Here is a 27,500-nt window from a genome sequence, read left to right as displayed (position 1 = left end):
GCATTCATAGATATATTAGAAGGATATAATCCTTCAAACTGGAACAAATCTAATGAAAACATCTTGAAAATAATTGAAGAAGTTCCAAATAAAATCCAAGTGGTCAAGAGACTCATAAAGAAAATATACATAAACCAACATATTCCGACAAGAAAATGAATAAGGTGAATCTTGTGAATATCCTAATTGATGCATTAGGAAAAAGAATGCCAAAAGCATGCAAAAACTGTGTAAGGTTTGTATAGCATAGTCAATCCACAAAACCTAATCAGAAAATGTGCTGCATGCAACATTCCGACCCATCCACAGTGTGCTGAGGTAATGCAAGATTTGAGAAAAGATACAAGAATTTTTTGTTCAACATGTCTATCATGGATAGACAATGTTATTAAATCAAGATTGAATGTACAAATAGTTGAGGATGAAGAATAAGAAAGAGAAGAAGAAGAAGAAGAAAAGAAGAAGAGGAAAACGGAAGAGAAGTAAAAAAACAAACAATGAAATGACAGAAAAAATAAGGAAAACAAAGAACAAGATAAAAGTATGGATGCAGAGATACTCATTGATACTACATATGAGGCAATAAAGCAGCATACCTACGAAGAAATAAATTACGATATGACAACAGAAAAGCAAATCCCGAAGAGGCTCTACCCAGATCTACACAATGACGGGAAAGAGGAAAAAATAGACAAGAAAAGAACAAAATCTGCAACCTTTTGAAAAGAGGGAATTGCAGATTTGGAGAAAGATGTTACTACAAACATTCCTAAGGTATGTCAAAACTATGAAATATATGTAAATGTGCATACTTAGATGGCTATGGGGATGATTGCAGAGATCTGCATCCAAAAATATGTAAAAACCTAAAGAAGGAAAAGGATGTAAATTCGACAAAAATGCAAATATATGCACCATGTAGCCATGAATCATAATCAAATAAATAACCAACCAAGTAATAAAATCCAAAATAAGAAAGAAACAAATAAAGAGAGAAATCAAGAATATCAGGTAAAAGAGAAAAGCAAACCACCAATGAGATATGCAGAGGTGTCAGCAAAAAATTTCAAAGCATCAGCTCCGAAATTCTACTCAAGAGATAATAACTGTATTTATTATGCAAGAGGATATTGCAGAAACGGAGAAAATTGCAGATTCAGACACAAAATGAATAATTATGATGAAGGAAGATCAAATATTATGGAAAAGTTGGATTTTTTAATGTCAGAATTTCTGGAAATGAAATAAAGAACAACATACCAGAACAGGAAAGAGACATGGGAAAATCCTTATTACTACCAATATTAAATGAAGGAGAAAACATGCAAACCATCATAGTGATGAATGCGCAGGGTTTAGTTACGAGTAACTCAAAAAGAAAAATAGAGTACTTAGAAGAAACTAACCCAAAATGAAAGAAAATAGATATAATGAATATAAGTGAAACCTGGTATTCCCAAGAGACTGTGAATGATGATCAAATAAAAGGGTTCCAAACTTATAGATCAGATAGAAAAAATAGGAATCAAGGGGGAACCGCAATATATGGGAAAGACAAAAAACAAGGAAAAATATATGAGAAATATAGTAACTCAGAATGTGAACTAATAGCGGTAGAATTTGAATCTGAAAAATTGATGAACATAGTAATATTAGACCTCCTAATACTAAAGAGTTTGACTTAATAATTGAAAAATGGATGATATATGTAGAAATCACAAGGACTGGGACTATTCTCCTATCTGGTGACTTCAACTTTCCTTTCGTAGAATGGAAAGAACGAAAAGGAGATCGTGGTTGTACTTATACATATAAAAAAGAGAGTAATAGTAGTGCAGAAGATAAGAGGCAATTTGAAAAGCTATTAGATATGCTACTAGAATACAACATTCAACAAATAAATCACCTGCCAACAAGAAAGGAAAATACTTTAGACCTAGTATTTGTGAACGAGATGAATTGATGTTAAAGAAATAATAGTTTATAATAAGCGAGTATTTCAGATCATAATGTCATAGAATTAACCAGTACATTCCAAAGCAAGTGAAAAATAAAGAGATAAGCAAGAAATGAAAAAGTGGGAAGGATATGGAAAATACAACTTCTACAGTAAAAATATAAAATGGTCAGAAATTAATGAAGAATTAAACAAAGATTGGGATAACATTTTCGTAAGTGATGACATAAGGGTAAATACGGAGATATTATATAAAAAATTATTGGAGAAAATAGTGGATAAAATATATACCGAAGAAGAAAAGTAAACATCATTCATGCATACCAAGAGACAGAAGGATCTTGTTCCAGAAAATCAGAAAGTGGAAAAAAGGTCTTGCAAAAGAAAAAAACAAAATGCATGGAAAGTTATAGAAACTAAAAAGTAAGATAGAAAATGCAGAACAAAAGATTATACAATCAAAAGAAAATGAAAAACGGGACTTGGAAGAAAAAACCCTATTAAATATCAAGCAAAACCCCAAACTATTATACTCATATGCGAAGAAGATGAATAAAAGAAGAATAGAAATAGGCCCTCTGAGAATTGAAGGAGATTAAACGAATGAAAAAAAGGAAATTTGCAACAATACTGGCAGAACGTATAAGAAGAGAATTCACCCCTAGAATAGATAATGAAGATAATGACATAGAAGTAAGGGACGAAAATAGTGAATATATTTAGCTGACATAGAAATTAATGAAGCTGATATTGTGCAGGCAATTAATGAAATTAAAAATGGAGCTGCTGCAGGGCCGGATGGAGTCCCTCTGCTATTTTGTTAAAGAAAGTAGTTCATTCTATCGCAAAGCCACTTGCAATATTATTAAGACAAAGTGTAGATACAGGCAAGATTTATGATGAGCACAAATTAGCATATATCACCCCTACTTTCAAAAGTGGATCAAGACTAGAGGCAAGTAATTATAGGCCTGTGAGTCTAACATCACATAATATGAAAGTGTATGAAAGGGTAAGGAAGAAAAATATTATGAAACATTTAATAAAAAATAATTTGTTTAATATAGGACAACACGGATCGTACCCGGAAAAAGTACACAAACCCAACTGTTAGTCCACCGTGAGAACATATTCAAAAATATGAAAAGCGGAAATGAAACAGATGTGGTCTATCTAGACTTTGCAAAAGCTTTTGACAAAGTAGACCATAATATATTAGCAAAGAAAATTAGAAAACACAATATCGTAGATAAAGTAGGAAGATGGTTAAAAGAATTTTTACACAACAGAAAACAGATAGTTATTGCAAACGATGAGAAATCGGATGAAACCAAGGTAATATCCGGTGTGCCGCAAGGTACGGTGTTAGCTGCAATATTGTTTGTTATTATGATTGAAGACATAGACAGTAATGTTAAGGATTCGGTAGTGAGTAGTTTCGCTGATGACACAAGAATAAGTAGAGAAATTACTTGTGATGAAGATAGGAACGCTCTACAAAGAGACCTTAACAAAGTATATGATTGGGCAGAGGTAAATAGGATGGTATTTAACTCTGATAAATTTGAATCAATAAATTATGGAGACAGAGAAGGAAAGCTATATGGGCATATAGGGGGGTACCCTAATAATGGAGACAATCACAAATAAGGAAGCAGTTAAAGACCTTGGTGTGATGATGAATAGGAACATGTTATGCAATGATCAAATAGCCATTCTGTTGGCAAAATGTAAAGCAAAAATGGAATGTTGTTACGGCACTTCAAAACAAGCAAAAAGCTGAAAAACCACATGAATTATGCTTTATAAAACATATGTTCGTAGTCCACTTGAATATTGCAATATGATATGGTACCCACACTATCAAAAGGATATTGCACAAATAGAGAGTGTACAAAGGTCCTTTACAGCTAGAATAGAAGAAGTTAAGGACCTAGACTACTGGGAAAGACTACAATCCTTAAAATTATATAGTCTAGAAAGGAGGAAGGAGAACGCTACATGATAATTCAGGCATGGAAACAGATAGAAGGAATAACAGAAAAATATCATGGAACTAAAAATATCAGAAAGAGCAAGCAGAGGTAGATTAATAGTGCCCAAAACTATACCAGGAAAAATTAGGGTAAGTACCTGCAGGACATTAATCCACTACGCACCAGCATGATGATGCAGCGTCTATTCAATGCGTTGCCAGCTCATCTGAGGAATATATCAGGAGTGAGCGTAGATGTGTTTAAGAATAAGCTCGACAAATATCTAAACTGCATCCCAGACCATCCAAGATTGGAAGATGCAAAATATACCGGAAGATGTACTAGCAACTCTCTGGTAGACATTAGAGGCGCCTCACACTGAGGGACCTGGGGCAACCCGAACGAACTGTAAGGTCTGTAAGGTCTGTAAGGTCTCTCTCTCTCTCTCTCTCTCAAAATGAAAATGTGAAAATATCTTTCTTTTTTTAGACAAAACATCTTTTTCATAAACTCTCTCTCTCTCTCTCTCTCTCTCTCTCTCTCTCTCTCTCTCTCAAAATGAAAATGTGAAAATATCTTTCTTTTTTTAAACAAAACATCTTTTTCATAAACACACTCTCTCTCTTTCTCTCTCTCTCTCTCTCTCTCTCTCTCTCTCTCTCTCAAAAAAAAAAAAAAAAAAAAAAAACTGAAAATATCTTTCTCTTTTAAACAAAACATCTTTTCCATAATCTCTCTCTCTCTCTCTCTCTCTCTCTCTCTCTCTCTCTCTCTCTCTCTCTCAGGCCGGAGGTAGGTAGGTACTGCCGAGTTCACCCCCAAAATTAGGAACCGAGAATTAGGAATTGGGAACTTCGGGGTTCCTGAAATTTGGGAACTTTTGCCCTGCATTCATAAAGACTAAGGAAGTTGGGAGACGTAAGGGGAAGTAATGATGGAGAGAGAGAGAGAGAGAGAGAGAGAGAGAGAGAGAGAGAGAGAGAGAGAGAGAGAGAGAGAGGAGATTTTTTGTTTTCACACAAAAATAATTTTTAATGAAAAAGATTTTTTGTCTAAAAAAATATTTTCACAAAATTTTTTTTTTTTTTTTTTTTTTTTTTTTGGAGAGAGAGAGAGAGAGAGAGAGAGAGAGAGAGAGAGAGAGAGAGAGAGAGAGAGAGATTTTTTGCTTTCACACAAAAAAATTTTTTAATGAAAAAGATTTTTTGTCTAAAAAAATATTTTCACAAATAATTTAATTTTTGGAGAGAGAGAGAGAGGAGAGAGAGAGAGAGAGAGAGAGAGAGAGAGAGAGAGAGAGAGAGAGAGAGAGAAATTTTTTGCTTTCACACAAAAATTTTTTTAATGAAAAAGATTTTTTGTCTAAAAAAATATTTTCACAAAAAATTTTACCTTACAGACCTTACATCTTGTTCGGGTTGCCCCAGGTCCCTCAGTGTGAGGCACCTCTAATGTCTACCAGAGAGTTGCTAGTACATCTTCCGGTATATTTTGCATCTTCCAATCTTGGATGGTCTGGGATGCAGTTTAGATATTTGTCGAGCTTATTCTTAAACACATCTACGCTCACTCCAGATATATTCCTCAGATGAGCTGGCAACGCATTGAATAAGACGCTGCATTATCGATGCTGGTGCGTAGTGGATTAATGTCCTGTGTGCTTTTCCTTATTTTTCCTGGTATATTTTTGGGCACTATTAATCTACCTCTGCTTGCTCTTTCTGATATTTTTAGTTCCATGATATTTTCTGCTATTTCCTTCTATCTGTTTCCATGCCTGAATTATCATGTAGCGTTCTCTTCTCCTTTCCAGACTATATAATTTTAAGAATTGTAGTCTTTCCCAGTAGTCTAGGTCCTTAACTTCTTCTATTCTAGCTGTAAAGGACCTTTGTACACTCTCTATTTGTGCAATATCCTTTTGATAGTGTGGGTACCATATCATATTGCAATATTCAAGTGGACTACGAACATATGTTTTATAAAGCATAATCATGTGTTCAGCTTTTCTGTTTTGAAGTGCCGTAACAACATTCCCATTTTTGCTTTACATTTTGCCAACAGAGTTGCTATTTGATCATTGCATAACATGTTCCTATTCATCATCACACCAAGGTCTTTAACTGCTTCCTTATTTGTGATGGTCTCATTATTAGGTCCCTTATATTCATATAGCTTTCTTTCTCTGTCTCCATAATTATTGATTCAAATTTATCAGAGTTAAATACCATCCTATTTACCTCTGCCCAATCATATACTTTGTTAAGGTCTCTTTGTAGAGCGTTTCCTATCTTCATCACAAGTAATTTCTCTACTTATTCTTGTGTCATCTGCGAAACTACTCACTACCGAATCCTTAACATTATTGGTCTATTGTTCCTTTCAATCCCATAATAACAAACAGTATTGCAGCTAACACCGTACCTTGCGGCACACCGGATATTACCTTGGCTTCATTCCGATTCTCGTCGTTTGCAATAACTATCTGTTTTCTGTGTGTAAAAATTCTTTTAAACCATCTTCCTACTTTATCCACGATATTGTGTTTTCTAATTTTCTTCGCTAATATATTATGGTCTACTTTATCAAAAGCTTTTGCAAAGTCTAAATAAACCACATCTGTTTCATTTCCGCTTTTTCATATTTTTGAATATGTTTTCACGGTGGACTAACAGTTGGGTTTGTGTACTTTTTCCGGGTACGAAACCATGTTGTCCTTTATTAAACAAATTATTTTTTATTAAATGTTTTCATAATATTTTTCTTCATTACCCTTTCATACACTTTCATTATATGTGATGTTAGACTCACAGGCCTATAATTACTTGCCTCTAGTCTTGATCCACTTTTGAAAGTAGGGGTAATATACGCTAATTTGTGCTCATCATATATCTTGCCTGTATCTACACTTTGTCTTAATAATATTGCAAGTGGCTTTGCGATAGAATGAACTACTTTCTTTAACAAAATAGCAGGAATTCCCATCAGGCCCTGCAGCAGCTCCATTTTTAATTTCATTAATAGCCTGCACAATATCAGCTTCATTAATATCTATGTCAGCTAAATATTCACTATTTCATCCCTTACTTCTATATCATTATCTTCTTATCTATTCTAGGGGTGAATTCTCTCTTATATCGTTCTGCCAGTATGTTTGACAATTTCCTTTTTTTCATTCGTTAATCTCCCTTCAATTCTCAGAGGGCCTATTTCTATTCTTCTTTTATTCATCTTCTTCGCCATATGAGTATAATAGTTGGGGTTTGCTTGATATTTAATAGGGTTTTTTCTTCCAAGTCCCGTTTTTCATTTTCTTTTGATTGTATAATCTTTTGTTCTGCATTTTCTATCTTACTTTTAGTTCTATAACTTTCCATGCATTTTTTTCTTTTGCAAGACCTTTTTTTCCACTTTCTGATTTTCTGGAACAAGATTCTTCTGTCTCTTGGTATGCATGAATGATGTTTACTTTTCTTCTTCGGTAGATATATTTTTCCACTATTATCTCCAATATTTTATATAATATCTCCGTATTTACCTTATGTCATCACTTACGAAAATGTTATCCCAATCTTTGTTTAATTCTTCATTAATTTCTGACCATTTTATATTTTTACTGTAGAAGTTGTATTTTCCATATCCTTCCCACTTTTCATTTCTTGCTTATCTCTATTTTTACACTTGCTTTGGAATGAAACTGTTAATTCTATGACATTATGGTCTGAAATACTCGCATTATAAACTATTATTTCTTTAACATAATTCATCTCGTTCACAAATACTAGGTCTAAAAGTATTTTCCTTTCTTGTTGGCAGGTGATTTATTTGTTGAATGTTGTATTCTAGTAGCATATCTAATAGCTTTTCAAATTGCCTCTTATCTTCTGCACTACTATTACTCTCTTTTTTATATGTATAAGTACAACCACAATCTCCTATTTGTTCTTTCCATTCTACGAAAGGAAAGTTGAAGTCACCAGATAGGAGAATAGTCCAGTCCTTGTGATTTCTACATATATCATCCAATTTTTCAATATTAAGTCAAACTCTTTAGTATTAGGAGGTCTATATATTACTATGTTCATCAATTTTTCAGATTCAAATTCTACCGCTATTAGTTCACATTCTGAGTTACTATATTTTCTCATAATATTTTTCCTTGTTTTTTGTCTTTCCCATATATTGCGGTTCCCCTTGATTCCTATTTTTTCTATCTGATCTATAAGTTTGGAACCTTTATTTGATCATCATTCCCAGTCTCTTGGGAATACCAGGTTTCACTTATATTCATTATATCTATTTTCTTTTCATTTTGGGTTAGTTTCTTCTAAGTACTCTATTTTTCTTTTTGAGTTACTCGTAACTAAACCCTGCGCATTCATCACTATGATGGTTTGCGTGTTTTCTCTCCTTCATTTAATACTGATAGTAATAAGGATTTTCCCATGTCTCTTTCCTGTTCTGGTATGTTGTTCTTTTTTTCATTTCCAGAAAAATTCTGACATTAAAAATCCAACTTTTCCATAATATTTGATCTTCCTTCATCATAATTATTCATTTTGTGTCTGAATCTGCAATTTTCTTCCGTTTCTGCAAATATCCTCTTGCATAATAAATACAGTTATTATCTCTTGAGTAGAATTTCGGAGCTGATGCTTTGAAATTCTTTGCTGACACCTCTGCATATCTCATTGGTGGTTTGCTTTTCTCTTTTACCTGATATTCTTGATTTCTCTCTTTATTTGTTTCTTTCTTATTTTGGATTTTATTACTTGGTTGGTTATTTATTTGATTATGATTCATGGCTACAGGGTGCATATATTTGCATTTTTTGTCGAACTTACATCCTTTCCTTCTTTTAGTTTTTACATATTTTTGGATGCAGATCTCTGCAATCATCCCCATATCCATCTAAGTATGCACATTTACCATATATTTCATAGTTTTGACATATCTTAGGATGTTTGTAGTAACATCTTTCTCCAAATCTGCAATTCCCTCTTTTCAAAAGGTTGCAGATTTTGTCTTTCTTGTCTATTTTTTCCTCTTTCCCGTCATTGTATAGATCTGGGTAGAGCCTCTTCGGGATTTGCTTTTCTGTTGTCATATCGTAATTTATTTCTTCGTAGGTATGCTGCTTTTATTGCCTCATATGTAGTATCAATGAGTATCTCTTGGCATCCATACTTTTATATCTTGTTTCTTTGTTTTCCTTATTTTTTTTCTGTCATTTCATTTTTGTTTACTTCTCTTCCGTTTTCCTCTTCTTCTTTTTCTTCTTCTTCTTCCTCTTCCTCTTCTTCTTCATCCTCAACTATTTGTACATTCAATCTTGATTTAATAACATTGTCTATCCATGATAGACATGTTGAACAAAAAATTCTTGTATCTTTTCTCAAATCTTGTATTACCTCAGCACACTGTGGATGGGTCGGAATGTTGCATGCAGCACATTTTCTGATTAGGTTTTGTGGATTGACTATGCTATACCCAAACCTTTACGCAGTTTGCATGCTTTTGGCATTCTTTTTCCTAATGCATCAATTAGTATATTCACAAGATTCACCTTATTCATTTTCTTTGTCGGAATATGTGGTTTATGTATATTTTTCTTCTTTTGAGTCTCTTGACCACTTGGATTTTATTTGGAACTTCTTCAATTATTTTCAAGATGTTTTCATTAGATTTGTTCCAGTTTGAAGGATTATATCCTTCTAATATATCTATGAATGCTTTTGTATCTTTTTGGTTAGGACTGTTGCTGATTTCATAGATGAGAAATGCCAGTTCCCTTCCTGCTACCTCATCGTATTGCGAATCTGCTAGACACGCCAAATTACGCCACCTTTTCCCGCAGTTGGAACTTACTGCCATCTTGTTCTGATTTATAGTATTACACTTGATAAACCTAACTTAGAAGACGCTTTATCCTACTATTTTCACACTAATCTTATCACCGATAGTTCACGAACACTTCTAGATATTTTCTCAAATTCTAGTCGTATGTTAAACTTGTGATATCTGTTGATTATTGTGGGGGGGGGTACTTCCACAACGCGGGTACGTCTCACCAAGCAAGATGGCTACTACGAGAGAGAAGAGAGAGAGAGAGAGAGACAGATAGAGAGAGAGAGAGAGAGAGAGAGATAGAGAGAGAGAGGAGAGAGAGAGAGAGAGGAGAGAGAGAGAGATTTTTTAGGCGATTTTTTGGGCTTTCACACACAAAATTTTTTTAATGAAAAAGATTTTTTGTCGAAAAAAATCTTTTCACCAAATTTTTTTTTTTTTTTTTTTTTTTTTTTTTTTTTTTTTGAGAGCGAGAGAGAGAGAGAGAGAGAGAGAGAGAGAGAGAGAGAGAGTAATCTTTCCCTCGTATTTGCGTCTTCATTTATTTGGTCGAGTCACAAAATTAAAATACTTCGGCCACTTGGAGATGCAGTGAAACTTTGAGGGCAAGAATCATTACTCTCTCTCTCTCTCTCTCTCTCTCTCTCTCTCTCTCTCTCTCTCTCTCAAAACTCAAATTATGTTGTAGAATTTCCAGCAAAAAAACTCAATAGCTTTAAACTCAACATATGAAATTCACAGCTACATAAGAACCAATGAAACTAAATTTGAAACTAAAATTGAAAAACAAAATATGTGAAATCCAGAAAAATCAAAGACTTCGTGAAATTGAAACTGGAAACTCCAAATGAGCTGTTGAATTTATAGGAACGAAAGAATCACATTAAGAATTTTGACTCAAAACAAGTTGTGAAATCTACTTAAAACAAAAGAAACGACGGTTCTAAACTCAAAACTGTATAATTCTACGGAAACAATAAGACAGATTGAACTTAAAATTAATTTTAAATAAAAACAAAATATAAAGTAGAAAATGCGCAATCGAGCTTTCTGTACAGCGTATGACCAAGGCCAACGAAAATAGATCTATATTTCGGTGATCTCGGTTTAATGCAACATGAGCCGTCGCCCATGAAACTTTAACCACGGACAGGTGGTGGCCTAGCCTACATTGTTGCCAGACTTATACGATTATAGTTACCTTTAACCTTAAAAATGGGGGGAAATAAAAATCGAACCTTGGAGGCCCTGGAAGGGGCCTGGGTGGCAAAATATTGTTGTTTGGCATGTTAGATGATTGGAGGGTGGGCGATTAGTATACCAATTTGCAGCCCTCCAGGGTAGTTTGTAAGATCTGAGGGCGGACAGACAATGCCGGTACAATGAACTATGAAAACACAATATAGTAAAAAAAAAAAAAAAAAAAAAAAAAAACAAGTGGTTTGCTTACACCCAGAAATCGACCAGATATATATTTAGCCAAAAGGCAAATGGGAGAACCCTTATGGAACACTGTCGGTAAACACCAGCCCAAAAATAGATGACAAGAGGCGCTGCTTCTAAATTAGGTTGAAATCGTTATTCTAAATATAGGCGCGAAAAAGAGCCAGCGGGAAAATAGGGTTTATATATTTTTTCATTTAGTTAAAGAAGTCTTAATCATTATATATTATATATAATATATATAAAATATACATGTATACACACACACACACACATGTATATATATATATATATATATATGATATATTATTATATATATATATATATATATATATATATACACACATATATTTATTTATTTGTACATATAATTTTTTGAGTTAATGTCTTACAAATATGATGATATGTAGTAACCTTAGCTATACACCATTACAAACATTAATACTACTGAACAGTAGTAGTAGTAGTAGTAGTAGTACTGGCAACATTAGTAATAGAAGTAGCGAATTTACACTATTCAGAACAACTCACACACACACACACGAGCGCGCGCACAAACGCACACAAAATTTTTTTTTTTTTTTTTTTTTTTTTTTGCAAACGCCCACAAACAGTCGATAGTCCAGTCTATTCGGAAAGCAATTTCATCAACCCGCATTGGACGCTATATAGACACAATACTGCGAGATATACGGCGTTTACGATTTTACAAATGAAAGAGCGTATGTCGTAGGATTTTATGAATGGACGCGCGTAACGTAGTATCTGTCATATACCGACGCATCTGATGAACAGAATGACAGCATTAATTCGAATTGGAAAGCTTTCTTTTGCTACATAAACGGCCACAGGCAAACTTAAAACATACATGAAAAACATTATTTTAAGCTGACAAAGGATGAAATTCAAAATATTTATGAAAAATGAAATTATGGAAGAAAATGAGAAAATGTAAAATGTGAATGAAATGTGGATTTTTCACACTAAAAGTGTGAATGAGTAGTTATTACTATTATTATTATTATTATTATTATTATTATTATTATTATTATTATTATTATTATTATTATATCAGAGTGAACATATCATCCAAATGACGGCAATACCATAGACAGCTCTAGATGTTTTATATTCATACACTCGAGACGTTACGTACCGTCCCAAGATCGGTTTAAGATTTATCAAGCCTTTTTGTAACCCATAATACAAATTTACTCTATGCATGGTGAGAGGATTTAGACGTTACGCACCGTCTCCCAAGATCAGATCAAGGTTTATAGGCCTCATTGTCACTCATGAACTAATTGGAATCAAGGTAGAATGGGCTCTTTTTTCTGTCTACTTCCATTTACTCTTCTTCTCTTCTTTTCTTCTCCCCCGCAGGTGATGGTGGAATGGCGTTGGAGCGCTTTCGTGCTGGCCAGCTTCTATTAAGGTTTATCAGGCCTCACTGTAGCCCATGAACTCATTGGAATCAAGGTAGAATGAGTTCTTCTCTTTCAACTTCCTTTTACTCTTATTCTCTCTCAGGTGATGGTGGGATGGCGTCGGAGCGCTCTCGTGCGGGCCAGCTTCGATTAAGGTTTATTAGGCCTCACTGTAACCCATGAACTCATTGGAATCAAGATAGAATGGGTTATTCTTCTCTTTCAACTTCCTTTCACTCTTCTTTTCTTCTCCTCGCAGGTGATGGTGGGATGGCGTCAGCGTCTCGTGCGGGGCAGTTTCATTAAGGTTTATCAGGCCTCACTGAACCCATGAACTCATTGGAATCAAGATAGAATGGGTTATTCTTCTCTTTCAACTTCCTTTCACTCTTCTTCTTCTCCTCTCGCAGGTGATGGTGGGATGGCGTCGGAGCGCTCTCGTGCGGGGCAGCTTCTATTAAGGTTTATCAGGCCTCACTGTAACCCATGAACTCATTGGAATCAAGATAGAATGGGTTATTCTTCTCTTTCAACTTCCTTTCACTCTTCTTCTTCTCCTCTCGCAGGTGATGGTGGGATGGCGTCGGAGCGCGCTCGTGCGGGGCAGCTTCGTCCTAAATGTGGTCTTCGCCCTGTACGTGGCTGTCCACGTGGTGGCGCCCCCGAGGCTGGTCACGCCCCGGGGCGCCGCCGTCTCCCTGATCCACGATAACCTGACGTCCTCCTCGTCCTCATCTTCCTCCGACGACCCCTCGGCCGACTACCCGACCGAGAGCGAGCCGACCATCGACGACCCCTCGGAGCCGCCGGCGCCGCCCACGCCCGCCCCGACGCTGCAGGAGAAGGTGTACCCGGACCTGCACACGTGCCACACGCCCACGCTCACGGCCCGCCCGGCCCTCCACGGGACGCACTGGGTGCTGTACAACTACATTCCGGCGGACACGCAGCCCGCCTGCAACGAGTCGGTGACCTACACCACCCACGCCGACTTCACCTTCCTGGACAACCTGGTGCCGCTAGTGGAGCGGTGGCGGGGGCCCGTCAGCGCCGCCGTCTTCGCCCCCGGCGGCGACTTCAACACGACGCTGCGCACCGTCGCCTTCCTGCGCACCTGCCGCCCACTCGTCGCCAAGCATGTCACCTTCCACCTGTTCTTCCCGGCCGACCACATGCCTCACCACGTGCCGCCCACCGCCCACCTCATCGCTCAACGGCCCTCCTGCTCCATGCCGCCCCCGTACCTGGCCGCCCACACCTACAAGCGCGCCCACAACCTCACCTACCCGGTGAACATCGCGCGCAACATCGCGCGCAGGGCGGCCGCCACCTACTTCGTCCTGGCCAGCGACGTGGAGCTCTACCCCTCCCTCGACTTCATCCGCCTCTTCATGGCCATGATGCGGCGCCAGGACGCCTCTCGGGTGCCCGCGCCCACCCGCCGCGTGTACGTCCTGCCCATCTTCGAGATCAAGAGCGGCCTGCGGCCGCCCGCCACCAAAGCCGCCCTGGTGCGCATGCTCAAGCGGGGCTCCGCCATCCCCTTCCACAAGTTCGTGTGCCCCCAGTGCCACAAGGTGCCCGGCATGAGGGAGTGGGCGGAGTCCAACGCCACCGACAGCGTCAACGTGGTCATGGTGGCCAAGAGGCACCCGCCATTCCACCACTGGGAGCCCATCTACGTCGGCACCCACCTGGAGCCCTTCTACGACGAGAGGCTCTCCTGGGAAGGGCGCTCGGATAAGATGACCCAGGTAGGCACTCTCTCTCTCTCTCTCTCTCTCTCTCTCTCTCTCTCATTAAGAGGTATTGCATCTTATCTCTAATTGATAGGTATGCCATTCTCTCTCTCTCTCTCTCTCTCTCTCTCTCTCTCTCTCTCTCTCTCTCTCTCTCTCTTTAAGAGGTATTGCATTTTATCTTTAACTGATAAGTATTGCATAAGATCTCTCTCTCTCTCTCTCTCTCTCTCTCTCTCTCTCTCTCTCATTAAGATGTACTCTCTCTTTAGTCGGTATTGTATTTTATCTCTATTTGATAGATATGCCATTCTCTCTCTCTCTCTCTCTCTCTCTCTCTCTCTCTCTCTCTCTCTCTTCGAAGGTTTTCATGGATTTCATAACACTTCATGAATTAGGCTTTAACTATACTTCTTCTTCATTATTATTATTATTATTATTATTATTATTATTTAAGAAGCACACACTTCACGGAGCAAAAATTGCGCAAGAGGAAAAAATTACAAAAGAAAGAATAAAAATGAATACATATATATATATTATATTATATATCAATAATATATAGATATATAAATATATATATATATATATTCAATAACGTACAAACATCTAAAATACCTAATAGCTAATACGTGAATCATGAATAAGTAAATTAGAAAATCAACAAATAGATAAATAAATATGTAAACAAACAGAAAATGAATTACACAGCAAATAGTAAAAATGTATATATATATAAAAACGCGAGAAAATATAGAATACAAAGCACCTAATACGGAGATAAGAAATAGGTAAATAGTCAATAGATAATTGAATAAATAAATGTATGAACAAAAAACTTGAATAAAATACACACCAAAGCGCAAAAATTAAATCTACCATAGAAAATACATAGTATCAGCCTTAAGTTAAGAATATCTTAGCTCTCCTAGGGCTGGCCCTAAGGATTAGATATTATTACGTGGCTAGAAACCGATTGGTCACCTACAGCTTATTGTGGGATCCGAACCACACTATATCGAGAAATGCATTTCTATCACCAGAAATAAATTCCTCTGATTCCGCGTTGGCCGAGTAGGGATTCGAACTTCGGACCACCGGATTGGCAGCCGAGCGCGAAAACCACTCGTCCAGCGAGGAACTTAAAACGCAGGCAATAAAGATTGAATGACTGAATATAAATAAATTACAATATCATTTAAATAAACATACCAGTAAATCTAGTGATGAATAAATGATAAGGTCATCACTCAACACCTTCACAAACGCCGATTGTATTAGCGGCATGTCAAAGGCTTACCGCATTGTACTGTTCACTCTATCTCACAGGCAATCAATGCGACATTACCACCGACAACGCTAAACGCCCCTCCCCCCTCCCCTTCCCCCACCCAACCCCTTCCCCACCCTTCCACAAGCACCCTCCCCATGGTAGTAAGGGAAGGGGGCGTATACCGATGCCATTCTGAGTCCACAATGCCCTTCGTATGTTGGGCCGAGATGGACTGCGTCGTTAAATTTTATAGTTATGGTAATTTGTGACGCTTTTCTGGTGGTAGGGGGGGTGGGGGGTAGGGTTAGGAGGGGTGGAAAGGGTAGTCAAGGGTGGGGTTGATATCATGCACGCGCAAACTCAAACGCGCGTGCGCAAAGCAAATCGGACATTATTTATATCTATATATATATATATATATATATATATATATATATATATATATATATATATATACATATATATATAGTATATACATAATAATATATATATATATATATATCATATATATATATATATATATATACATGCGCGTAGAAATCGAACACTAATTTGCACGCAAACTCAACGGTGCTTGCAGGCGCAACTCACGCACTCATACGTGCTTAAACTCAAAAATACGTGCAAGCATAAATCAAATACGTACTCAAGCATGAAATCAAACAAGCAAATGCACGCGTAAACTCAAACGTACACGCACGCACAAACTGAAACACACATGGAATAGAAAAAAACGTTTGCAAGCACGGAAATAATTTCACTTATGCTCTATCGTCATAGCCCATATATTCAAAACTAATTTTTCCTCCGCTGACCTCATCATCAGCTAAGTACGTAACTGATATCTGGCGGCGGAGATAAAAACGACGTCATCCAGATAAGAGCAGGGCGTGGGGCTAGCAGCTGCATCCCAGAAAGCACTCGTGGAAATCATTAAATCAATTTCCTATACCTTTCTTTTAATAAAGAGGCGAATCTTTTATGATAAATATACAAATATGCTCTCTTTCCACGTGCATTTTTTTTATCCTAGAATAAATAAGACAAGGATATCAAGTTGCCATTCCCGACGGCCTTTCATTGAGAAAAGAAAGAAAGAGAGCATACACAATTTAAGCCCAAAGCCAAGCACTGGGACCTACGAGGTCATTCAAGCACTGAAAGGAAAATTGAGAGCAGGAGGCTACAAAGGTGTAACAGGAGGATCAGCTTTAGCATTGGAAAATAAGAGGGAAGAAAGAGACCACGAACGGAGGTACAGTAAAAGGAACGAAAGGAGTTGCCAGCAGCTAGGGGCCTATGATGGGACCTTGCAAAGAACCTGAAGCCATAAATAGGTCGTTGTATTAACCCACTACATCTAGACGAACGTCTTACCAAAAAAAAGAAAAAAAAAAAGTTATATTGCGCCTCTTGCACAGCAACTGAAAGGTATTTCGAGCTAGCGAATTATTATTATCATTATTATTATTATTGAGGAAGCAGACCCTCTCTCAAGCATTCTTTATTAAACGTAATGGCTACTTCAGCAGTGTTACACTCGTAGAGATTCTTCTCTATTTTCCGAATAGCGGCTTTTTCCGTGCTACTTAAACAGGCTAGTAGGGCGCCTATAGAGGTCATGATCAAATACAGAGTCAGTCAAAATCGGTGTATATATTTGAATTTTACAGACAAACTATGATATCATAGTCATCACAGTCATTAACGATTCTCTCTCTCTCTCTCTCTCTCTTTCTTGAAGCGAGCTTTCGTCTGGAGCTGCCAGATATCCTCTAGGCTAGGAAGCTGAGGGTGGACTGCTTCTGGAGTGGTGTATCTGTAAAATTCATATATATTCACCGATTTTGACTCTGTATATGATCATGACCTCTATAGGCGCTATACTAGCCTGTTTAAGTAACACGAAAAAAACCCGCTATTCGGAAAATAGAGAAGAATCTCTACAAGCGTAACTCTGCTGAAGTAGCCATTACTTTCAATAAAGTATATTATTATTATTATTATATTTACAAAACGCAAAAGTGACTAGTCATATTATGGCCGGGAAGAAGCTAAAACTAATATTGTCAATACAATCTAAGTTATCATTATTATGTCGCTTTTTGTTTGTTATTCAGTTTAATGTGATAAAAATATGCCAATATATATATATATATATATATATATATATATATATATATATATATATATATATATATATATATATAAATATAATATAAACAATTCGAATCGACCCAACCAATCAAGGTAGGTACTGAAAATATCACAGACTAATACAAAACACGAAGTTAGAGCGAACGTACATTATAAAAAAAACTACTAAGAATAACCCACCCCACCCCACCCTACCCCGGTGAAGCCAAGTGGGCCATCCAATCAAATCGGGACGGGACAGGGTCATATTAATCTAACATCCGCGAATTTAGCTTCCCCTCGAAAAAGGGAACACAAAGGAAAAAGTCCTGATATTAATAGGGTTTCCCAGAGACAGAAAACGGAATGTTTACAGAAAATGGGATCCGGTTGCCAATTCTCCAATTAAGAATCAGAAACTCATTTCTCTTCCATTTTACTGTGAATTGTTTTGAAAGGTTTTCATTCTATGTATAACCGCAGTGCTTTGGGTGGTCATCACTTCTTATGTGTTCCCAGAGTCCTTTCGCCTTAATTGGATCATAAGCAATTTTGTGATTCCTTCTTGTGTTTAAACACTTATTTACCATTGGGTGATTGTTCCTTACAAGGCCAAAAAGAACTAAATAAAAAAATAAAACAAAATATATATCCTAACATGTGAAGTCCTTATGATCAAAAATTATTTTTCATCATCATCATTATCTTATTATTATTATATTATTATATTATTATTATTATTATTATTATTATTATTATCATCATCAATATTGATCAAAACGATGAATGTCCTTTGTATAAAACAGGAAAAGTGCAAAAATAATAAATGCAGAAGAAGCAATAAACAAATAAGTAAAGGTAAAAAATATAATAAAATAAATCTATGGAAAATATTTGCTCATAAAACAACACTCAAATAAATACAATTATACAAAATTAACAACATATACTATGTTGACATTGCTCATATTTTCTTCCACTGAGGTAGTCTGGCTTCGATCAGACCTCCACGATTGTTTTAATATGGCCCGAGTTTTATTATTATTATTATTATTATTATTATTATTATTATTATTATTATTATTATTATTATTATTATTATTATTATTCTACTGTTTTTTTGGGGGGGGAGGGGTTGGTAAGGGGGTTGGCGGGTTCCTGAACATTTGCCTTTCAATTTCCACAACCTTATTCCAACCTGAAGCCCTGATTGATTGGATAGCTTGCCTAGCTTCAAATCTATAGAAAATATGCGAGTTTTTTTTTTGTTTATATTGAGATCCTTGATTTTAATCTTCCGTTTTCTACGACATTCATTTGTTTTTAGTGGCATTTTCGATTGAGTATTTTTAACATAAGAAAGTGTAATAACTCAGAATCCACAAGCTAACTTCATCCTTAATATATCCTAAGTTTCGTCGATATTTACCCACTATTTTCTATAGAAACATCATGAGAGAACGAGTGTAGTTTCAAACTATAGTCTTCCGATAAAACATAACATTTTCTTTTAAAATCTTAAAATAGAAAACGGCAGGTATGGATGATTTTGATGATAAACTATATTATTTGTATTGCTGACATCTCTGGCATCAATTTGAAAGTGATCCACTCATTGACTGTTTGCAGGTGATCATTTATGTGGGAAGGGGGCAGTTGTAAGTTGGAAGGGGGAAGGGGGGGGGAAGGGGAGGGGGAATGGGAAGGGGAAAGGGGAAGGGAGACGTTAGTGCAGTGAAATTTGCTTAAAATTAATTAAAATATAGTCTTTCAAACTATCCATATACTGCAAACTTCAATGGCAGTCTTTTCATGAGAATTTGGATACTAAATATGTAAAAATATATTATTATGGTAGATAATAATAATAATAATAATAAACTAATAATAATAATAATAATAATAATAATAATAATAATATAATAATAATAATAATAATAATAATAATAATACAGCATTTGACGTAACATTAACCCGATTGTTCTATAGTAGAGAAATAAATTCCTCTCTCTCTCACTCTCTCTCTCTCTCTCTCTCTCTCTCTCTCTCTCTTCCCCACTGGCTTGTAAACCGATGATGGATGTCACCCATCCATCTCCGAGTCTCCATTTTCTATACAATCAGGACAGATGGGGGGGGGGGGGTTGGGGTTGACTTTAGGAGAAGACATTATGTGTGTGTGTGTGTGTGTGTGTGTGTGTGTGGTCACCAGTTCTCTCGAGTTGTTTATGAAAGCGACTCTGGAACGTGTCCAGATGCTAGTGCCATTCTCTCTCTCTCTCTCTCTCTCTCTCTCTCTCTCTCTCTCTCTCTCTCTCTCTCCTTTTCCAAATAAAAAAATAAATGATAGGAGGGAGGGAAAAATGGCATTACGAGATTTTAAGGGGGGTTAGGGGGTGGGGGGAGGTTAAAGAAGGGGTTAGGATAGAGGGGGTAAGAGAAGTTTATATGAGGGAGGAAAAGAGGAAGAGGGAATAATTGTGATAGAAGAATAGAAAGTTAAGAAAGAGAGAGGACAATGGTTAGATTATTATTATTATTATTATTTTTTTTTTTTTTTTTTTTTTTGCTCTATCACAGTCCTCCAATTCGACTTGGTGGTATTTATAGTGTGGGGTTCCGGTTGCATCCTGACCTCCTTAGGAGTCCATCACTTTTCTTACTATGTGTGCCGTTTCTAGGATCACACTCTTCTGCATGAGACCTGGAGCTACTTCAGCCTCTAGTTTTTTCTAGATTCCTTTTCAGGGATCTTGGGATCGTGCCTAGTGCTCCTATGATTATGGGTACGATTTCCACTGGCATATCCCATATCCTTCTTATTTCTATTTTCAGATCTTGATATCTTATCCATTTTTTCCCTCTCTTTCTCTTGGCAACTCTGGTGTCCCATTTGGTATTGCGACATCAATGAGTGATACTTTCTTCTTGACTTTGTCAGTCAACGTCACGTCTGTGTCTATTTGCACGTATCACCCTATCCGTTCTGATACCATAGTCCCAGAGGATCTTTGCCTGATCGTTTCTATCACTCCCTCAGGTTGGTGCTCGTACCACTTATTACTGCAAGGTAGCTGATGTTTCTTGCACAGGCTCCAGTGGAGGGCTTTTGCCACTGAATCATGCCTCTTTTTGTACTGGTTCTGTGCAAGTGCCGGGCATTCACTTGCTATGTGGTTTATGGTTTCATTTTTCGTATGCACTTCCTACATATGGGAGAGATGTTATTTCCGTCTATCGTACTTTGAACATATCTGGTTCTTAGGGCCTGATCTTGTGCCGCTGTTATCATTCCTTCAGTTTTCCTTCTTTAGCTCTCCCCTCTGTAGCCATTGCCAATTGTCATCGCTGGCTAGTTCTTTAGTCTGTACTCATGTATTGTCCGTGCATTGGTTTGTTGTGCCAGTCCTCTGTTCTTTCTGTCTTTCTCCTGTCTCTGTATATTTCTGGGTCTTCGTCTACTTTTATTAGTCCTTCTTCCCATGCACTCTTTAGCCACTCGTCTTCACTGGTTTTCAGATATTGCAGTGCTCTGTTTTCAATGTTGACGCAGTCCTCTATACTTAGTAGTCCTCTCCCTCCTTCCTTTCGTGTTATGTATAGTCTGTCCGTATTTGCTCTTGGGTGTAGTGCTTTGTGTATTGTCATTTGTTTCCTGGTTTTCTGATCTATGCTGCGGAGTTCTGCCTTCGTCCATTCCACTATTCCTGCGCTGTATCTGATTACTGGCACTGCCCATGTGTTTATGGCTTTTATCATATTTCCGCCGTTGAGTTTTGACTTGAGTATCGCCTTGAGTCTCTGCAATATTATTCTTTCCTGATCGTGTCTTTCATCTCTTGGTGTTTTATATCTCCTCCTTCCATTATTACCAGGTATTTGTATCCTGTCTCATCTATGTGTTTGATGTTGCTCCCATCTGGTAGCTTTATCCCTTCAGTTCTCGTTACTTTGCCTTTTTGTATGTTGACTAAGGCGCATTTTTCTATTCCAAAACTCCATTCTTTTGATGTCCCCAGATACAATCCCTTACAGTCTGGATTAGGGTATCTATTTCCTTGATGCTCTTACCATACAGCTTGATGTCGGTCATGAACATCAGATGGTTGATTTTGTTGCCTCTTTTTCTGAGTTGGTACCCGGCATCCATCTTCGTAGTACTTTTGTCATGGGGATCATGGCTACTACGAAGAGTAGTGGGGACAGTGAGTCGCCCTGGAAGATCCCTCTCCTGATATTAACCTCTGCTAGTCTTATTCCAGAGCTTGTAAGTATTGTATTCCAGTTGCGCATTGTATTTTTGAGGAAGCTGATGGTATTTTCCTCTGCCCCATATATTTTCAGGCATTCTATTAGCCATGTGTGTGGTATCATGTCGAAGGCTTTCTTATAGTCTATCCATGCCATGCTTAGGTTGTTTTTCCTTCTCCTACTGTTCTTCATTACCATTTTGTTGATTTTATTATTATTATTATTATTATTATTATATTATTATTATTATTATTATATATTATTATTATATTATTTCAAGGGCTGAAATGAAAAAAATTTTATAGTATCATATTCGGTTGTACTATTATTATTATGAATACACACGTTTTTTGCTTTTGATTTTGAATAAACCTATATCGACTAACACTTACAGCAGACGATATATTTTATCGAATATATTTTACAACTTTTGATCTATATACCTTAGGAACAAATATTTTTAAAATACTAATATTTGGCACTGAACTAATGATTCTGAAAATTCTTTCATAAAAAAATATCCTCATTTCAACCCATCTCCTTGTATTTTAATAATTTACTTACAGTTTTATCTATCTATCTATTCATTTATTTATAAAATTTATTCTAATCTAATTTTCTATTTTCTAATAACTGATCTCTTCTCTCTGCATTTCTTATGACCTTCAGTTACTTTTTTCAATTACACACCAAAATATTCGTTGGAAGCTTGAATTTCAAATTTCTGAATAATAATAATAATAATAATAATAATAATAATAATAATAATAATAATAATAATAATAATTATTATTATTATTATTATTATTATTATTATTATTATTATTATTATTATATTATAATTATAATTATTATTATTATTATTATTATTATTATTATTATTATTATTATTATTATTATTATTATTATTATTATTATTATTATTATTATTATTATTATTAAAAAATCCTCATAGTAGCACGAGTCTTCAAATGGAGAAACAAATCAACAGTTATGTAAATGTACATATATTTCAGTTTAAAAACGGCAAAGATAGCTTTCGGGAATCTGTTCGGTTCCCCTTATCAAATTTGAGATTAATAAGGGGAACCGAACAGATTCCCGAAAGCTATCTTTGCCGTTTTTAAACTTGAAATATTATGTACATTTTACAAATTAACTGTGGTATTTGGTTTTTCTCCATTATTATTTATTTTTAATTGGTTTTTTTTTTGTTTTTTCTCTCTCTCTATCACAGTCCTCCAATTCGACTGGGTGTTATTTATAGTGTGGGGTTCCGGGTTGCATCCTGCCTCCTTAGGAGTCCATCACTTTTCTTACTATGTGCGCCGTTTCTAGGATCACACTCTCTGCATGAGTCCCTGGAGCTACTTCAGCGTCTAGTTTTTTTTGGATTCCTTTTCAGGGAGGGTCTTGGGATCGTGCCTAGTGTTCCTATGATTATGGGTACAATTTCCACTGGCATATCCCATATCCTTCTTATTTCTATTTTCAGATCTTGATACTTATCCATTTTTTCCCTCTCTTTCTCTTCAACTCTGGTGTCCCATGGTATTGCGACATCAATGAGTGATACTTTCTTCTTGATTTTGTCAATCAACGTCACGTCTGGTCCATTTGCACGTATCACCCTATCTGTTGTGATACCATAGTCCCAGAGGATCTTTGCCTGATCGTTTTCTATCACTCCTTCAGGTTGGTGCTCGTACCACTTATTACTGCAAGGTAGCTGATGTTTCTTGCACAGGCTCCAGTGGAGGGCTTTTGCACTGAATCATGCCTCTTTTTGTACTGGTTCTGTGCAAGTGCCGGACATTCGCTTGCTATGTGGTTTATGGTTTCATTTTTTGTATTGCACTTCCTACATATGGGAGAGATGTTATTTCCGTCTATCGTTCTTTGAACATATCTGGTTCTTAGGGCCTGATCTTGTGCCGCTGTTATCGTTCCTTCAGTTTCCTTCTTTAGCTCTCCCCTCTGTAGCCATTGCCACGTGTCGTCGCTGGCTAGTTCTTTAGTCTGTCTCATGTATTGTCCGTGCATTGGTTTGTTGTGACAGTCCTCTGTTCTGTTTGTCATTCTCCTGTCTCTGTATATTTCTGGGTCTTCGTCTACTTTTATTAGTCCTTCTTCCCATGCACTCTTGAGCCACTCGTCTTCACTGGTTTTCAGATATTGCCCCAGTGCTCTGTTCTCCATGTTGACGCAGTCCTCTATACTTAGTAGTCCTCTCCCTCCTTCCTATCGTGTTATGTATAGTCTGTCCGTATTTGCTCTTGGGTGTAGTGCTTTGTGTATTGTCATATGTTTCCTGGTTTTCTGATCTATGCTGCGGAGTTCTGCCTTAGTCCATTCCACTATTCCTGCGCTGTATCTGATTACTGGCACTGCCCATGTGTTTATGGCTTTTATCATATTTCCGGCGTTGAGTTTTGACTTGAGTATCGCCTTGAGTCTCTGCATATATTCTTTCCTGATCGTGTCCTTCATCTCTTGGTGTTTTATATCCCCTCCTTCCCTTTTTCCCAGGTATTTGTATCCAGTCTCATCTATGTGTTTGATGTTGCTCCCATGTGGTAGCTTTATCCCTTCAGTTCTTGTCACTTTGCCCTTTTGTATGTAGACTAAGGCGCATTTTTCTATTCCAAACTCCATCCTGATGTCCCCAGATACAATCCTTACAGTCTGGATCAGGGTATCTATTTCCTTGATGCTCTTACCATACAGCTTGATGTTGTCCATCTTCTGTAGTACTTTTGTCATGGGAATCATGGCTACTACGAAGAATAGTGGGGACAGTGAGTCTCCCTGAAAGATCCCTCTCCTGATATTAACCTCTGCTAGTCTTATTCCAGAGCTTGTAAGTATTGTATTCCAGTTGCGCATTGTATTTTTGAGGAAGCTGATGGTGTTTTCCTCTGCCCCATATATTTTCAGGCATTCTATTAGCTATGTTTGTGGTATCATGTCGAAGGCTTTCTTATAGTCTATCCATGCCATGCTTAAGTTGGTTTTCCTTCTCCTATTGTTCTTCATTACCATTTTGTCTATCAGGAGCTGGTCTTTTGTGCCCCTACACTTCCTTCTGCAGCCTTTCTGTTGGTGGGGGATGGTGTTTGTCTCCTCTAGGTAGTTGTATAGCCTTTCACTGATGATACCTGTTAGTAACTTCCACATTATCGGTAGGCAGGTGATAGGCCTGTAGTTACTGGCTGTTTCCCTTACTCTTGTCTTTTTGTACCAAGGATGTCCTTCCTGTGGTCATCCATTTGGTTGCATGGTTATTATTATTATTATTATTATTATTATTATTATTATTATTATTATTATTATTATTATTATTATTATTATTTTTGGAAGCTTGAATTTCAAGTCAATGGCACCTTTGGAAGACCTGCTCCATATAAATTAGGGACATGTTCTGCATAATATAATAATAATAATAATAATAATAATAATAATAATAATAATAATAATAATAATAAGTCAGAAATATCTCATAACAGAGACTTCAAGTGGTTACTGAAGTATTAGCAAATGTATGGAAGAAAATATCTTAACTTAAAATTTGTTTATAAACGAACATGTTTTCATGATATGAAACCACTGAAAATAGAACGTTAAACAGAATACTTATTTTAACAATTAGATTTAAAAAGAATATTTATATTAAGAATATTTATACTGACAGTGGAACGTTGAAAAGAATATTTTGAAAAATGAACGTTAAAACAAATATCTACATTAAAAATAAGTTAAAAACAATGTTTATCTTGGAAGTAGAACTTTAAAAAGAATATTTATTTTGAAAATAAAAGTTATAAACAATATTTATACTAAAAATAAACAAATAGAATATTTATACTGAAAACAGAACGTTAAAGAGAATATCCATATTGAAAATAAACGTTAGAGAGTATCTATATCAAAAATAGTTAAAAAGAATATTTATATTAAAAATAAACGTTAAAAAGAATATTTATATTGAGACTAAACGTCTAAAAGAATATTTATATTTAAAATACAACGCCAAAAATAATATATATACTAAACAATAAACGTCAAATAGAATATTTATATTAAAAATAAACTTTAAAAAAATATTTATATATAAAAAAATAAACTCCAAAACGAATATTTATATTGAAAATAAACATTAGAGAGAATATTCATATTGAGAATATTTATATTAAAACTAAACGTCAAAAAGAATATTTATAATAAAAATAAACGTCAAAAAGAATATTTATATTGAAAATAAACGTCAAAACGAATATTTGTATTAAAATGTATGAACATAAAGAGATGAAATATGAATAACACTGAACTCAAGTAGGATAATGAAAACGGAATTATCAAGGAAAAGAGAACAGAGAGATAGTGATAAATAACCGAATAAGAGGAAAATAGGAGGATAAAGCAAGAGAATAGGAAGAGATGCTGAATGAGGAAGATTAAATGAGGGAGAATAAATAAGGAAGACGGGTTACTACAGTTTAGGAAGAAGGAATTAGGACGAAGGAATGACGGGTTCCAGTTCCAGGGTGGGAATCAATTATGGAATGGGCGGTCCATGGGTTCTGGAAAGGGTCCCAAGATTTCGAGAGAGGAGGGAGAGAGATCGGATGAGGGAGAAGAGGAAGAGAGAAGAGATGGCGAGAAGAGACGAGAGAGAGAGATTATATGTTGAGAATCGGAGAAAGAAACTGATACGTAGGTTTTTGTGTGATTCTGAGAGAGAGAGAGAGAGAGAGAGAGAGAGAGAGAGAGGAGAGAGAGAAATTATATGTTGAGAAAGAGAGAGAAAGAAGCTGATACACTGGGTTTTGTGTGTGTGTTTCTGAGAGAGAGAGAGAGAGAGAGAGAGAGAGAGAGAGAGAGAGAACAAATTACATTTTAATGTCCCCAGAAGAAGAAAAAAGATAAGATAATTGTCATTCCAAAGAAGCAAAAGAAGAAGAAGAAGAAAAGGAGAAGTATAATGATAATAACAGAAGAGAGAATGATTTAAATTGCGTATTAAGAAAGTCTACTCCGTCCCTGCGCGCGCGCAACCCCGCTACGGTTGGCGGTAATCCAGTTATACGCCGGGAACTTCACTTCGGATTTTAAAGAGAAATAATTAGATAAAAACTAGGAACTCGGCCAATTATAAAGCTCCACATACATAGTTGGGGCGGGATACTGCGTACGATACGCCGCCATCTTGAAAGATGGGCGCCATATTGGATTTATGCTTCTGCCAAAGGATCACTGATATAAATTACTTTTAGAAATATTGAAATTATTGACTTTAGAATGGGATACACCGTACGATATGCCACCATCTTGAAATATGGGCGCCATGTTGGATTTTTGCCTCCGCAAAAGGAGCACTAACATATAAAGTACTGACTGAAGAGATATATTTTGAAAATCGTTTACTGTACTTAAAATTTTGTACTTTTAGAA

General features: G+C 36.3%; 1 protein-coding gene across 6 annotated transcripts in view; it reads left to right on the top strand.

The window, feature by feature from the left end:
• LOC135209094 (beta-1,4-glucuronyltransferase 1-like) overlaps nt 1–27,500 on the top strand; it is a 122,489-nt gene that overhangs the window by 49,797 nt on the left and 45,192 nt on the right. For all 6 annotated transcript variants that reach the window (XM_064241694.1, XM_064241691.1, XM_064241693.1 and 3 more), the window contains one exon: nt 13,217–14,404. In XM_064241694.1, coding sequence (XP_064097764.1) covers nt 13,220–14,404 — 1,185 coding nt within the window. In that variant the 5' untranslated portion in view covers nt 13,217–13,219. The remainder of the gene's footprint in view (nt 1–13,216; nt 14,405–27,500) is intronic.

This window comes from Macrobrachium nipponense, chromosome 37, assembly GCF_015104395.2.
Source record: "Macrobrachium nipponense isolate FS-2020 chromosome 37, ASM1510439v2, whole genome shotgun sequence".
In the NCBI taxonomy this organism is placed as follows: domain Eukaryota; kingdom Metazoa; phylum Arthropoda; class Malacostraca; order Decapoda; family Palaemonidae; genus Macrobrachium; species Macrobrachium nipponense.
This window is presented reverse-complemented; position numbering and strand designations above follow the sequence as displayed.